This window comes from Penicillium pulvis (assembly GCF_028828015.1).
Source record: "Penicillium pulvis strain IBT 33274 chromosome Unknown scaffold_8_segment0_segment0, whole genome shotgun sequence".
Classification (NCBI taxonomy): domain Eukaryota; kingdom Fungi; phylum Ascomycota; class Eurotiomycetes; order Eurotiales; family Aspergillaceae; genus Penicillium; species Penicillium pulvis.
In genome coordinates this window covers 1864672-1879388 of record NW_026643080.1, presented here as the reverse complement: position 1 = coordinate 1879388, position 14717 = coordinate 1864672, and the positions used below count along the sequence as shown (strand labels likewise).

General features: G+C 49.1%; 4 protein-coding genes across 4 annotated transcripts; 2 read left to right on the top strand and 2 right to left on the bottom strand.

The window, feature by feature from the left end:
- Positions 1 to 4824: 4824 nt before the first annotated feature.
- Positions 4825 to 6243, top strand: N7503_010114 (class I SAM-dependent methyltransferase; the record flags this gene model as incomplete). Its single annotated transcript, XM_057069660.1, has 7 exons — positions 4825 to 4829; positions 4911 to 5031; positions 5084 to 5245; positions 5299 to 5364; positions 5547 to 5668; positions 5770 to 6008; positions 6062 to 6243. 7 exons carry the CDS (start codon positions 4825 to 4827, stop codon positions 6241 to 6243), a joined length of 897 nt encoding a protein of 298 aa, XP_056916271.1.
- A 2213-nt stretch (positions 6244 to 8456) lies between these two features.
- On the top strand, positions 8457 to 9618 carry N7503_010113 (KRR1 small subunit processome component; the record flags this gene model as incomplete). Its single annotated transcript, XM_057069659.1, has 2 exons — positions 8457 to 8516; positions 8581 to 9618. The coding sequence occupies 2 exons, from the start codon at positions 8457 to 8459 to the stop codon at positions 9616 to 9618; spliced, it is 1098 nt and encodes a 365-aa protein (XP_056916270.1).
- A 401-nt stretch (positions 9619 to 10019) lies between these two features.
- Positions 10020 to 11810, bottom strand: N7503_010112 (sugar porter family MFS transporter; the record flags this gene model as incomplete). Its single annotated transcript, XM_057069658.1, has 4 exons — positions 10020 to 10488; positions 10545 to 10764; positions 10829 to 11653; positions 11708 to 11810. 4 exons carry the CDS (start codon positions 11808 to 11810, stop codon positions 10020 to 10022), a joined length of 1617 nt encoding a protein of 538 aa, XP_056916269.1.
- Positions 11811 to 13050: 1240 nt separating this feature from the next.
- On the bottom strand, positions 13051 to 14652 carry N7503_010111 (uncharacterized protein; the record flags this gene model as incomplete). Its single annotated transcript, XM_057069657.1, has 1 exon — positions 13051 to 14652. The coding sequence occupies one exon, from the start codon at positions 14650 to 14652 to the stop codon at positions 13051 to 13053; it is 1602 nt and encodes a 533-aa protein (XP_056916268.1).
- Positions 14653 to 14717: the final 65 nt, after the last annotated feature.

The window sequence follows — 14717 nt, the reverse complement described above, 5'->3', positions numbered from 1 at the left end:
ATTAGATATCAATGCTATGTAATATATAGTCCTTGAGTCTCGCCAGCTGAAACTAGCTCACATTTGCCAATGTATAGTTCTACACCCCATGATCACCCACTATGCTTAGCATTTTTCCCTTGGTGGAAGTCCACCTGGGCACGTCACTAAAAGCTCCAGGCTACCTTGACTACTAAAGTACAGCTTTATTGTAATTATTCGCTAAGAACATGGCCTCACCTTTAGTTTGTCAGTCTTTGCATCTAACATCATTTGATTGATAGCCCTCTTGCAAATTCTCTAGAGCCCATACTCGAGGACCTCTAAAGTAATCACTTGCCAATAACGCCGTCAAGAAACCTTTGCAATGGAAACTGATAAACCTCACATCCAATATCTCGAGGTAGATACCTGATATAACTTAGCAGAAACAATATCAGAGCTGCGGGGCTACTAAATAAGCCCATTTCATTGGATGGTTAGAGATGGGGGCTATTTGCCCAGTTGACTCAATTTGAGTGTAACGCACATCAATACAATTTTATATTATAATATCAAAACCTTGACACAGAACCAAACGCAACCATAAAGGGTACTTCCAAGTCATCGTGTGACCTCAGATTATTTATATGTTTCACAAGAACCATTTTCTTCGAACCCGACAGATCTCAGAATCCCAGTAACCCGGGACCCAAGCACCAGCGCAGATCAAACTATAATACCTCTCAGACCCAAGATCGGGAAATGAATATCGAAAATGTAAATCCCTAGTGGCGCACGGCACAACCCCCTTTAAGACCTCGGGTCAGCCGCAGACTCTAGTAGGTCATCGGACCTGGGTTCGAGTACAACCCTGGAAATCCCGAGATTGCCATGAACTGCAGCTCGCTTATGCTAGCCCACATCTTAGCGATAACGGTCACACATTCTGTGTTCAGGTGCAGATGCATATATGCATGTACTATAGCTTGCCTACCACACAGGCCTCAAGTATATGTATGTATCCTCTACGGAGCCACACCAAAACGAACCGTCACACGGCCTTCGTAATCCATATGAAGCTAACACGTAAAGAACTCGTAATATGTTCCAGAGTGTCGGGTCTACCATGCAGACCCGCAGCAAAGGGTGCATGCCCAGGTGAGGGGCAGGTGGCAAGAACAACCCACCTGCGAATTAGTAGAACACTATGCACAGTGAACTCGTACAGTAGAATAGTCCAGCAACGATCCATCGAAGTCGTAGTTGCCTGAGCTAATGTGCTTTGTACAGTAGTTCGGTAGACTACAGTAGCAAATGATAAATATGGTTAAAATTGGGCGGTGGGAGCCGTTTTATGCGTCAATCTCGGCACTAAAACCTCAGCTCCGGCCCCGGGGAGCGGATAGAATAAATAGGCCGATTAAGGTTGATATTCAAGTCTATATATTCTGGGTGTATTTGGCCGACATTTGGTTCATTGTTTACTTTACCGCTAAACGATTTATAAGGGGGCTTGACGGATATAAGTATTATTGTCTTCGGGTCCATATAGGTTAGGTATAGGTCATATAATAATATGACCTCCTGGAAGTGGATAAACGCAACCTAGAACCCCAGGGACTAGCTCAGATCGGGAAGAGTTACGTTCTCAAGACAAGGCAACCTCAAAAAGTCGCATCTTCCCGCTCATATCATATGCTCTTGGCTGTATTGTAGTGGAGCCAGGTTACAAAGACCAAAATAGCAAAACTAGCTGGCCCTGGAGAAAAGTAAGTGACACTACATGTCCACTCGATACGACCGAAGATCGACTCAGCCCACTTGACTCAATGAGGGGGCTGGGGCTGAGACCCGAGGGAAGGGAACGCTAAGAAGAATTTTTTCTGTCAGTGTATGAATTTGATTCTATTTTACTATTTACTTTTGCTTGTATGGAATTTGATTATTCCGGGATCGTGTTTTTGGATCAGTGGGGGTTTCTACAGTAAATTGTTTTTGAGAATTTCTACCCCTTTCCCCTATTTCAAAGATTTCAACCTGGACATTGCCTTTACCACCTTCCTTACTCCGATATTGGTCCTGATTATCAGGAGACATCTCGCTTTTGTATATGTTTTCGGGTTAGCTTCGATCGTTAGCGGCCGGGCTGAAGAATTAATACCGGGATGGTACTTCTTAGGAAGGTCGTTGAGGAATAACACGGGCAACATTTTCTGAGATTGTAGAACAATGCACACCCCGCTACGATTCTAAGCAGTATTATAGACTACTACTATTAAGGTTAGTCGCACTCACATTGAGGTCCTGGCTTCCCGAGAAGTGAACCATGGCGCTGGGTTCAGAGCCAAACGGCGTCACAGCCCCGGACTAACTGATGTACATCCCTGTCCAGACCCGACGCTTTGGATGCTTTGCTCCTCTTTCGGGAGGGGGCCGTCCCTCTGCCCCATGGGACATGCATGAACATACTGTGATGAGGTCATGTAATATATCGAGGGGCAAGAATACTCGGAGTTCTCCTGGTTATAAAACTCTGACCTTCCGTAATCTTATGGGAGTGTCAGGGCGCAAGCACTTGTGAACCTAAAAACATGACCTAGGGCCACATCATCCTCTTCGAGGAGGCCATTATTCCTGCGGCAATAGTCTTGCTCTGGATAAAACATACCTCCTGGTTCTCGTCCTTGTTTTGTTTCGTACATGGCAAGACAGTATGTGATACAGAGTACCTGGTGACCTGCCTCAATACCACAAGTTGTCCAGGTCTCATGTGGCGGTGATGGTCGCGGTGGAGCCCGATCTGTAAAATATACCCACTCGGAGAATTGACTTGGTCACGCTCCCTTCTGCATATTCTGCGCCCATGTGGATATGTATGCCGCTTGTTTGCAAATTTGAAGGCGTAGAGTCCCGACGGTTTGGAAGGAGTCACTGAAAGTGGAACCCAAGGAGGAACCCACCCCTCCACAGTCAGAAATTCTTGGAGTGGATATCTTTTCCGCATCCGCCTTCCAAGATTCGGGGCTGCATCTGTTTTCTTTGTCACGGAAACCAGCGAGGGACTAACGATAGGTTCCCACATCTACTTGTGCCTTTGTACCAAAGAAAATTAGCATCCCTGTAGTGAATCTGCAAAATCGGATCAGTTCGCATCCGATCATCCAATCCAAGCCATGGTCGTCGGACAAGCGGTGAGGGGGAAATGAACCAATCCACCAGAAGAGTCCCGAGGGAAAGGGATCCAACGAGGTTCTTGCTGATCTTGACATGGCCAACCCCACTTCATGTTTGAGGGGGAAGTTTGTCATCGTCAGACTCAACTAAGCAAGCCACTTGGCGTCGTAACATACTGCATGCACATTGGTCGCCAAGGTTGAGCCACTCCGGTGTACACAGCGCGAAAAGATTATGTTGGAAACCCGTCACCGAATTGCTGGCTAAATTGCTGGTTTTTGGTTTGACTGACAGCGGGAACCGGCGACGATCCATTCCCGTACCTCTGGAATCTGTAATGCAGGGCTTTCATCTGGCCTGCATCCAGCAAGGGCTGGTTTGAATTCCAATCGACTTTCTGCAGAGATTTTGAGGATCTTCATGCGCATAGTATTTCTCTTTTCCGGGTCCCTTCTATTGTTTCGCATCTCCGGTCTGGACGGATCGGGTAATGCCAGGGGTCTATCTGATTTGATAGAATTTTCTTTTTCCTTTCCTTTGCTGCTTTTTGCGTTTTTTCGTCCTTGGCTCAAGTTCCCATTACATCATTTCATATGTGCCCGGCTTGTAACGTAGAAAACATTGTTGACCCTGGTGAAGGCACCAAAGGCAACCGATTTTGATTTTCTGTCATCTGGCGCCTCAGCCGCTGAATGACATCGGAGCCTCCAGTGAAATTAAGCCACCCAAAAACCAGGCAATTATGACGGGGACGGGGTGTGTAGTGGTACCGGCGAGACTGTATTCGCATGATCCACTCTGTCGGGCGCTCCTGGATTCCCAAGGCAAAGAAGGTCATATGCGATACAGCGAATGGTGCATTAGCTGACGGCACCGCCGCCTTGTGTCAAGGTTTGTTAGCTTGGCTTTAAGCAGCAAAACGGGTCCGAGTCTATCCTGATACTTGGGAATCCCTGGAATTTTGCTGGCGATGATCATGAACCATTCCTCGGCTTCTGGACCGACCCGCCCTTCCATTCTTTTCGCCCGCGTGAATCGATGTACGACCCAGTCTCTCGGGAACAACAATGAAAGGGTGTTCTGTGTTGCATGACTCAAATCACCAGTAGCTTAACATCTAGTCAGGGATGACCACAAGGCCCACCGGAGGCTCCCAGGGACCGAAGGAACGAGCCGGAGGAGACTAATAATGCCGCATTGGTCGTATTGGGTCAACGATCAACGAAAGGTTCCATTGTAACAAAACGCAGGGCTTTGAAGTCCAATGTCGGATCGTCACGAAAAGATTTCCATCATCCGAAAAGAGTTGGCACCAAGAATAGAGTGTGTTCATTGCATTTGGCGGACTAGTTCTCTGCCCTGCCATTTGTGCACTCGTTAGTACGTACCTTGTATGAGACTGGGGCCCCTCAGCCCGTTGACAGGCGCCCACGAAGCGTTTGATCCTCGAGCCGCCATCCAGTCCGAGTGTGCCATTGCCGCCGTCTCCCCTCTAGCGGCACCCGATCGCATCCATGAAAATCACAGCACTTAATTTTCTCTTTCCCTCCTGGCATTATTAGTTGATACCCCCTTTGACACGGAGAATTTACCCCCACTCTTCGACAAAACCGGTCAGAACGCATTCCATATACCGGCCGACATTGCCAAACTTCTGCACAACATTCAGGAGGAAGGACCAGGGTTACAATGACGTACTGACAAGACCTCTCCCTCGCTTGTGTTTCCACTTAGTGACTCCATGAATGCTAATATCCATGTTTTTGGTCCCAAAGGAGCCCGGATTCCCAGACCATAGAGCTGGACCGCCAATACCTGGATACGGTCTTTGTCCACGGCCGTGAGTATCAGAAATATGCGATCGACCACCGCATATATTTCGGCCCAATCGACGATGTAAGATGAGGGTTCGATTTGAGACCGCTCTTTGATCTGACGGCTTGAGCAGGAAGAAGCAGAACGCCTGGAAGCTGAGCAGCAAGTGTTCCAGAGGATTTTCGATAATCGTCTGGTCTTTCCGCCAATTCGTCGGCTGAGAAGGGTTCTAGACTGTGGGCATGGAGCCGCCTCCTGGGCTATAGAGGTTGCTGAACGGTATCCAGACTGTGATGTAAGTTGATGCGTTGGCCCTGTCCATCAGGAATCTAACACTTGTTGTCAAAGGTAATTGGCGTGGACATTGCCCCGCACATGAGCCCAGATGATGTTCCGGACAATCTTTGGCTACAGGTGAGTGATTAATCTTCTTTTCACATCTCCAGTAAGGAATCTTGAAACAGGAGATGGCGAGCCACGTCCTTGGTTCGTCAGTCTGGTTCCTTTCCATCAGCCGGTCGATGTATCGTTGCAGATCTGATCTGGCAAGGAGAGAATCTGGTTGGGCTGACGGTCGCTAATACAAGATGCTGTAGGTTGATGACTTGAATCGATCATTCACATTTCCTTCGAACCACTTTGATCTTGTACACTCTCGACTCCTTGCGACCGGCATCCACCGTACTAGATGGCCGTCCTATGTCCGCGACATCGTCAGGTGCGAATATTCCAGGCAGCTCAGCTGCCAAGGGACCCCAGTAAAACAGCTCTTTGGAAGGAATTTGTTTCGTACTGATGTCTGTTTTCTCTTCTTTAAAGGGTATTGAAACCGGGTGGATGGGTTCAAATGGTCGAAGTATATCACATGGTGCAATCCGACAACGGCGCAATCACCGATCAGCATGCCCTGAGAAGATGGAGTAGGCAATACATGCGTGCCTTGGATGACAGGAAAGATCTTCGTATTGGGTCGAAGTTGAAGACTCTTCTCTTGGAGGCAGGACTGGAGGAAGTCGACTCGAACATGATTCCTCTTCCTTTGTCGGCATGGTCAACCGGTGAGTAGGCTTACGCGGTGTGTTACCCAACGACCGAATCTGACAATATGCAGATAGAAGGATGCGAGCCATTGGGCAGTGCAACAGTGATAACATCCGGCAACTCCTTCGATCTCTGGCACTATACCCCCTCACTCAACGCTTGCACATGTCGGCAGAGAATTTTGAGTCGTTGGTGCAACAAGCACAAGAAGAGGCCAGGGATCCTTCCTTGAAGGCATATTTCCCATTGTAGGTGCTCTTTTCCAGAATGCTGGACGGTCCACTACTGACGAGGCAGATACGTTTGCATTGGTCGAAAGCCGAGATGAGTAGTTGGCTGGTCCTTTCATATATCGCACTGGTGCCCAAAGTCGACCTGAAATGGTTGAAAGACATCCTCATGCACTCGCAGCATCTTTCATGGTGTTTCCTCCCCGGTAGTGTATTGCATATTGTCGCATTTCCACGCGCAGCTCCATGTCGAATTAGGCAAATGACGGTTAGTCAACCAAATTTGTTGATCACATCTGTATTCCACTGGACCACTTGTATTCTGCTGCTCTACAGGGGCACCGTGATCACTCTGCCCCCTCAACCCACATGGCGAGAACGTCTGAACCGAAATGGAGGATGTGACTTGGTGAGATGGTCGCAGCAGGAACAAGAGATCGACCTGGCCTGTGAGTGTGGACTGTAGTACACTCACAAGCCACACACACGGCAAGCATTGAAAGCCAAAAACCTTATTCCAGGGCTGTATGGTAGAGAGGACTTGTTTTGTCAGATCGTCATTATGGACCGGGGTCCCGTGCGGATCGGGAGGATCACGAAGCAAATCGACAACCTTCCGAGGACCACGCTAAACGTTACCGCGTGCCGTTGGAATCACCAATCAGAGCCTTACCTTTTCGATCGGTTGAAGATCCAACAAGATTTCATCAGGATTCCTCCAACACCGGCGTACCGTGATCTCCTTGGGATTTCTGTCGGTGATCCAGTCTGGCAATCTGGGGATGGGGAGCCTCAACCCGACCATACCATGTTGGGGTAACAAGCACCAGTGCTTCAGTCGGACCCACAGACATGCAATATCATGCTAGAAAAGTTGACCGAGTCGGAACGAGTGCTTCCCATGGGAGAAAAAGGATTGAAAGGCAAGAAAGGAGCAAGCCGTGGAAGAAAGAAAGAGGGGGGGTGTTGACCCAAACTGCCGGGAAGGCAAGAACCGCATAAGAGCTCCCAAATGCGCATCGAGCGGCTTTTATGTGCACATTCTTTTCTTCCTCTATCCCTGCCAATCCTACTGGTTTCTACGGCTGCCCAATATCAGATCAAGCTCTGACCTGTCAGTACCTGATCTTATCTCGTCCCTACTGTCTATCAGCATACAAGAGACTAAAGGCAACTGGTAATTTCATCATTCCCCAAAATATCCGACAGATGCATAATGCTCTACATAGCAAAAGCGACCAGAGGTGATCAGCCAATGTGAGTAATCACGCAACATTACTCGGAAGGAGGAACAAGTGGCACTTAGGCGCCGTTAGAAAGATGGGCCTTGAAAGCCAAAGGGTGAGCTTGGGCCCCGGTGTTTCTCCTATTTAGGAGACGCATTACCCGGCCCAACGCGCCGGGATCCAGCGCCCTATTAGAATCCGTTCCGGAATGCCCTCGAGGGACCTAGCAAAGACAGCGCAGGATCCCTTAGAAGATCCAGAATTTTGTTCCAACATCGACAAAGATCAAGGCTTACCATTCTGTCATGCGGGCGCTTTTCATTTCGTTCCTGTGCCGCTTATGGTTGCTAGGCACCGAGCTAGCCGAGACGATCTCTATCTCCCTGGCGTTTGTGATCGGTCTCGACCTGAGGGCCCCGCTGAGGTATCGTTACTATAAGATGTCATTTCACACGATTGGTTCCAAGAGCGCACGAATGGGGTGTGACCTTGTCTCTCTGTGGGCATATAACCGTACTGCGTTCCGTGCAATATTCGGTGCAGTACGGCCACAGGTCCGAGGCCGCTGTGACGGTTGAAGTATGTAGCTTGTCGTCACTATCATATTTGGCGCCACTGCTGGACAACTTGGAGTGAGATTTGCCTATTTTATTGCCCAATCTGTCCAGGTGCATGGTCCCTGTGCATGGGCAGCATGGCCCATGCTGTATTGGCGGACTGGTGAGAAAACAGTAAGGCAACGGGGGATGTGAGCTGCCGGAATTAGATAGAAACCAAGCACGTAGATGCAATTAAGAAAAATCAAAAGACTCGGGCGCTTAAGGCGTGTGATATATTTGATAAATTCGCAGGTCAATATGCATGTCGAGGGCAAACAGAGACGGACACCTAAGTTGTAAGGCATAAACGGCTACCCAATCAGGGAAAGGCGGGGAGAAAAAAAAGTTGCGGAATTTGAGCTTCAGTGGAATCAACTTGCAAAGTTCCTCTCTACAACGCATCAGCCACAATGCCTTCCACCTACAACAAAGAAAAGGCATGGGACACGGAGGATATTGACAAGTGGAAGGTAAATTCCCTATTTTCACTAATCTTCCAAAGAGAAGTCTCACTGACAACTGAAACCCATTTAGATCGAAGAATTCAAACCCGAACACAATGTCGCCGGAAATTTCGCTGAGGAGTCCTCCTTCATGACCCTCTTCCCCAAATACCGCGAGGCCTATCTGAAGGAAGCATGGCCAACAATCACCAGAGCACTCGAGAAGCAGGGCGTCGCCTGCACCCTGGATTTGGTAGAGGGCAGCATGACCGTGAAAACAACCCGCAAAACCTACGACCCAGCAGCGATCCTTAAGGCCCGCGATCTGATCAAACTCCTCGCCCGTAGCGTCCCGGTCACCCAGGCGATGAAGATCCTCGAAGACGACGTGGCATGCGACATCATCAAGATCCGCAATCAAGTGCGCAACAAGGAGCGATTCGTGAAGCGCAGACAACGTATTCTCGGTCCTAACGGTTCCACCATCAAAGCCCTGGAACTGCTCACAAGCACCTACATCCTCGTGCAGGGTAACACAGTAGCCTGCATGGGCCCATACAAGGGCCTGAAGGAGGTGCGAAGAATTATTGACGACTGCATGGCGAATATTCACCCTATCTACCACATCAAGGAGCTGATGATCAAGCGCGAGCTTGCTAAGGACCCTACGCTGGCGAATGAGTCATGGGATAGATTCTTGCCGAACTTTAAGAAGCGCACGCTTTCCAAGCGTCGTGTTCCTCACAATGTTACCGACAAGAGCAAGAAGGTTTACACGCCTTTCCCGCCTGCACCCGAGAAGAGCAAGGTCGATTTGCAGATCGAGTCTGGAGAGTACTTCCTTTCGAAGGAGGCGAAGGATCGTGCGCAGAAGGAGGAGGTCGTCGAGCGACAGCGTTTGAAGCGCGAGGAGAAGATGCGCGAGCGGGAGAAGGATTTCATTGCACCCGAAGAGTCTGCGCCGGCCGATGTCGATGCGGAGAAGCAGAGGAAGAAGGAAAAGAAGGAGAAGAAGGAGAAGCGCAAGCGCGAGGCAGAGGCCGAGGCCGATGGGGACGATGCCGATCGCAAGGAGAAGAAGAAAAAGAAGAAGAGCAAGTCCAAGGATGCTACCTCCGACGAGGAGTAAAACATGTCTCTCGGTTTCAGTGTTTTCGGACTTTGGCGCTTTATGGCAGAGCATGGGTCTGGCGTTTTTGTCTCTCTTTTTTCTTGTGGCCGCGCCCTTCACGGGGGCTTTCTACTGTAAAATGACCAATACCATCTATCTCTAGGTACTATATGAACAATATTGAGAAGTGATTTCAATTGCTGCATAATACTGAAACTAGGAATTGCAGATCTGCGCTAGTAAACCCATTGGCACCCATTTCTGAACTCGCATTATCAAATCAAGTCCAAGATACATGAACCTTCCATACCTCACTCCAGAAAAACGTTGTAGCAAGCACCTGCAATCTTTTCTTAGACCTTTGTAGTCGGGGCATGCGTAGCCTCGGCATGGGTAAAGTTGTGAAGATTGAAGATATCTCAGATGGTATCGTCGTGCTCCGTCACAGCAGTGCCCTTTTGCTCGTGGTGGCTGATAGTAGGCTCGATCTTGTCGACCATGCCCATTTCATGCGCAAAGGTTTCATGAGGCTTCCATCTGGCACTAGTCATGGGAGTAGTCTCCTCGAGCATCTTGTCAACCTGCTCCAAACTCAGACCCTTGGTCTCAGGAATGATGAAAAAGGCGAACAAGAGACACAGGAAAAGTGCACTGCCCCAGACAAAGAACACTTTGACTTTCAAATTCGCCTCCGACTCATCGACCATGTAAGGAGTGATCACGGCAATGACACAGTTCCAGAACCAATTCGAAGCAGTTGCAATGGCGACACCTTTCGCTCGGATGGGCAGCGGGTAGATCTCGCCAATGACTACCCAGGCAGCTGGGCCCCAGGTCATGGCAAAAGCGGCGATGTAGAAGCAGGTGAAGACGATAAGGCAAAGGCTCCTAGAATTCAAATAATTAGATTTGTGGTCTGGTGACAAATAGCTTTCGAAACTTACGCTGCGTGGGATCCCTCTTTGGTTACGCCCACAATTGCAACGACGAACTCGCAGAACAGCATGACCAGGGCGCCATAGATAAGCAAGCTACGTCGACCCAGTTTCTCGATCATCCAGAAAGATGCCGGAGTCGTGACGACGTTGACGATGTTCATGATGGTCGACATCAGGAATGGGTTCTTGAGACCAACTTCCTGGAAGAATGTGGTGCCATAGTAGACTAAAGTGGTTAGCCGAGGAAGAGAAAGACGCACGCTGTGTACTGAGCAGTGCTTGTAACTTACAGATGAAGTTGATACCAGTCCACTGTTGAAACATCTGAAGAGCAGCACCCATGATGACACGGCGGAGGTTTCCGCGCGCAGCAAGCCCACCCTTGAAACAGTCACTCCAGGATGTGCTCGCAATCTGCTTTTCGTACTCGAAGTTTGCCTGAATCTCAGCAAGCTCTGCTTGGATGGCAGCATTGGATCGAGACTGTCCACGGACACGCTCAAGCGAGCGTAGAGCATCGTCCATGCGGCCGCACTTCACGTAGTAACGAGGGGATTCGGGGAGTAAAAATAGCCCACCAGCCAGAATAGCAGCCCAGATAAATTGCAACCCAATAGGAATACGGTAAGATGAGCGACTATCAATGCTCTTACAGCCTTGTCCGACACCAGAGGCAACGAGCAGACCGATAGTGATAGCCCACTGATAACCGGAAACGAGAAGACCGCGGACCTTTCGAGGAGCGATCTCAGAGACGTACAGAATGACAGTGGAGGAGACACCTCCAACACCGAGACCAGCAATCAGACGACCAGCAACAAGACCACCGACGTCGACGGTTCCAACCTGGACAGCGACTCCAATGGAGAAAAGCAAGCAAGAGATCATGATGGTGAGGCGACGGCCGAAGCGCTCAGCAAGCACACCTCCGAGAAGGGCACCGAAGAAGGTACCAGCGGAAAGGATGGAAGTAATGAGCGACTTTCGGGAGCTTGGGATGATCCACTCGGATGGATCTTCCTTGGTGGGAACACGGGGGTTTCCAAAGTGTTGCTTGACATAGTCCATTCCAAGCACACCGGAGATGTAGCCAGAGTCATAGCCGTAGAGAATACCTGGAGAACTACATTAGTCTGGGGGTATCAACAAGGTTGTGGAAGATATCTGACCTCCAAAGCTGGCAAAGCCACAGATCAGGTAGGCTCGCAGGGTGACAGGCGCCTCGATGAGGTTAAGGTCGGCCGTGCCGAGGACCTGGCGTGTGCTTGCCATGATTTCAGAATGCAGTAGTCAATAAAGATGAGCTTATCACAGCGGAGGCTTTGGTAAGTAAAGGGAAGAGGGGGCTGATGTGAAGAACAGAATGTCTCGTAGGGTTGGGAGGGGGAAGTGACGGAAGAGGGTGAAGAGAGAAGAAGAAGAAGAAGAAGAAGAAGAAGAAGAAGAAGAAGAAGGAAACAAACTCAAACATGCGTTGATAGAGAATGAAGAAGGTGCCAGGCCGCAATCGGGAAGGTGCCGTCAGCGACGCAAGTCAACTCAAGGCAACGGTGACACACGCCTGATTACTGATTACCACGTTTAACTAAACATGGTCAGACAAGCTGCATGTTTATTACCTTGTCAGCATGCAGAAAGATGCACTCGGAGCCTCAAGATTAAGCATCAATATCAATTTACACTCCAATGCTAGTCAAAGGCATGCACAAAGAACATCAGCTATTGACACCTGGATACTTGTGTTCCGTGACATAGATAGACTGCCTACCAGCTCTGCAAGAGGACTCGATTTATGGTTTAGAATATGACTAAATCTCTGCGTAAATTGTCAAAGTCCCAAATTGTTGTGCGACAGAATCTATCATGGAAGACCAGGAGGTCTCGTGGGTGAAACGTGGAGAATCTGTCCTATATTACATCAAAAAATACCTGGCATACCTTGTCCCCTACCAAAGCCGCGTAGATTTACCATGCTATCCATGAGACTGGCTGCCATTGTCGAGTACCACTACGGCCGACTGCAGGACATAACACCTGGCTAAAAGAAACACGTCGTACCAGAATAGAGCGGGCATGAAACCTTCCGGCGTACAAGACACCTGACCAACAAGGATGATGGTTATGCACTTAACCGTTAGAGTTGCATGGGGAAAGTGGCCTATGAGCCACCATATATCTCCGATAATGGTCTTGGGTAGAAAGTGAGCATTTATGCATGGTAACCAGGTCACATGCGAATAAGGTATAGTATTAATCCTGAAAAGGCAAGGAAACGCCAATTGGCTACTTGAATGCCTACATATTCTAATTGGCATGAAGTGGGGTCATGTCAATTCATGTTAGTACCAGCGATTTCGAGCATGTTTCTTCCAACTTTGCTTGCCTACATGTAGCACTACGCGGGTAGAGGGTTTAGGCCCACGGGCATGGTTTGGGAACTAGTCTCTGGAATATACGAAATCAAACACATAGCATTTCCAGGTTTAAAGTTCAAGACCCTGGTCATTATCCCTTATTCTGTAACACCGGCGGTTTGAAAAGCAACCTGGGAAAAGGTAGATCCAAGTATCTTCCCAGCATCAACCTGCAACTCCACTGACCTCCAAGCAATATACCCATCAGGTCGAACAAGCACCGCCCCACTACTAGATATCCCAAGCAACATCTGAACGTCAACATCCCCACAAACGGAAACACCTATCCCAAGACAAACAGACTGAATCTTAATAGAGGACCTATCGTTAAGCTCAGAAACAGCTACATTCCACCGATTCGATGCAGAAACCAAAGTCCAAGTCGAATCAACAACACCAAGAATCGGAACCCTTGTCCCATCTCTCTCAACCCAGAAATGAGGCAAATGGGTACCTGGCTGTCCCATCCACTCATCAGGCTTCATAGCCCTCGGCAAAGATTCATCCGCACCAACTATACCCTTCGAAAGGTAAATCTGTCCGAATTCCATCGCATCATCATCAATCTTTTCTCCAGCTGGTACAGCCGTATCAAGGTGAACCTTGTAATCAGCGCGAACAAAGATCTGATCATGCCGCAACAGCGCAACAGGCCTCCGCTCAGCATCATACGTATCAAGCAGTTCCGGCGCAGATCGACCGGAGAGAACAGCAGCAAGTTTCCACGCGAGGTTATGCACATCGTGTATTCCAGTATTCGCACCATAGCCGCCGCGGTTGGGCGGCAGTGTATGTGCCGCGTCACCGGCTAGGAAGACACGGCCAGATTGGAAGGTATCAGCCACTAGAGCTGTGAGCTCCCATTGGGCTGTTGTGATAATTTCCATGGGGAAATTGGTACCAACGGCCTGGTAGATGGCTGCACGGAGAGTTTCGTCGTCACGCTTAATTTCGTCTTTGAACATTAGAGCCCAGCGACCGTCGCTGTAAGATGCGAGGAAGGCTTTCAGATTCGGCTGGTCAATGTCGAATTGGACGAGGCCTTTTGTCCATTTCTGAAGATCTGCGTGGAAAAGGACGCTTTGGATTGTTTGCATATGTCCGCGTCCGTGGCGTGGAATTTGGAGGAGTTCTCGTACGGTGCTGCGATTGCCGTCTGCAGCTATGAGGTATGATCCTCTGATTTGGTGTACGTTTTCTTGAGCATCTTTGAAGGTGACGATTACTGCATTGGTGTCTTGTTCCACATTCAAAACTTCATGCTGACGGCGGATATCGGCGCCGAGCTCGAGTGCTCGTGCTTCAAGGATTGGCTCGAGTTTGTCTTGAGGTTTAGCATATCCTCGAGCAGCTGAATACTCAGTCTTTGGGGAGGCACTTGGGGTTTCGTTTTCTGCCTTTGGTTTTCTTTCTGTGTCGGACCAGGATGATTTGTCGTGCCATTTACCGGTCACACTCTCAACATGGGCTCGTTCAAGCACAAAGTCAATTGGCGCTGGGTCGTTATTTTCGATGGCAACGGTGTGGTAGATCTCCATTGTCCGAGGGGTGAATCCGATCGCACGGGGGTGCTTGGAGATACCGGCGTGCTTCTCGAGAACAATAGTTGGAACTTTATGTGAGGCCAGACATAAGGCTGCGGAGAGCCCGACTAGGCTGGCGCCAACCACGATGACGGGTCCAGAAGCTTTGGAAGACATTCAAATTGTATGAAGTGATATTTAGTCGTAAAAATAGTTGACAGGATGATTATGATGAATGCGAA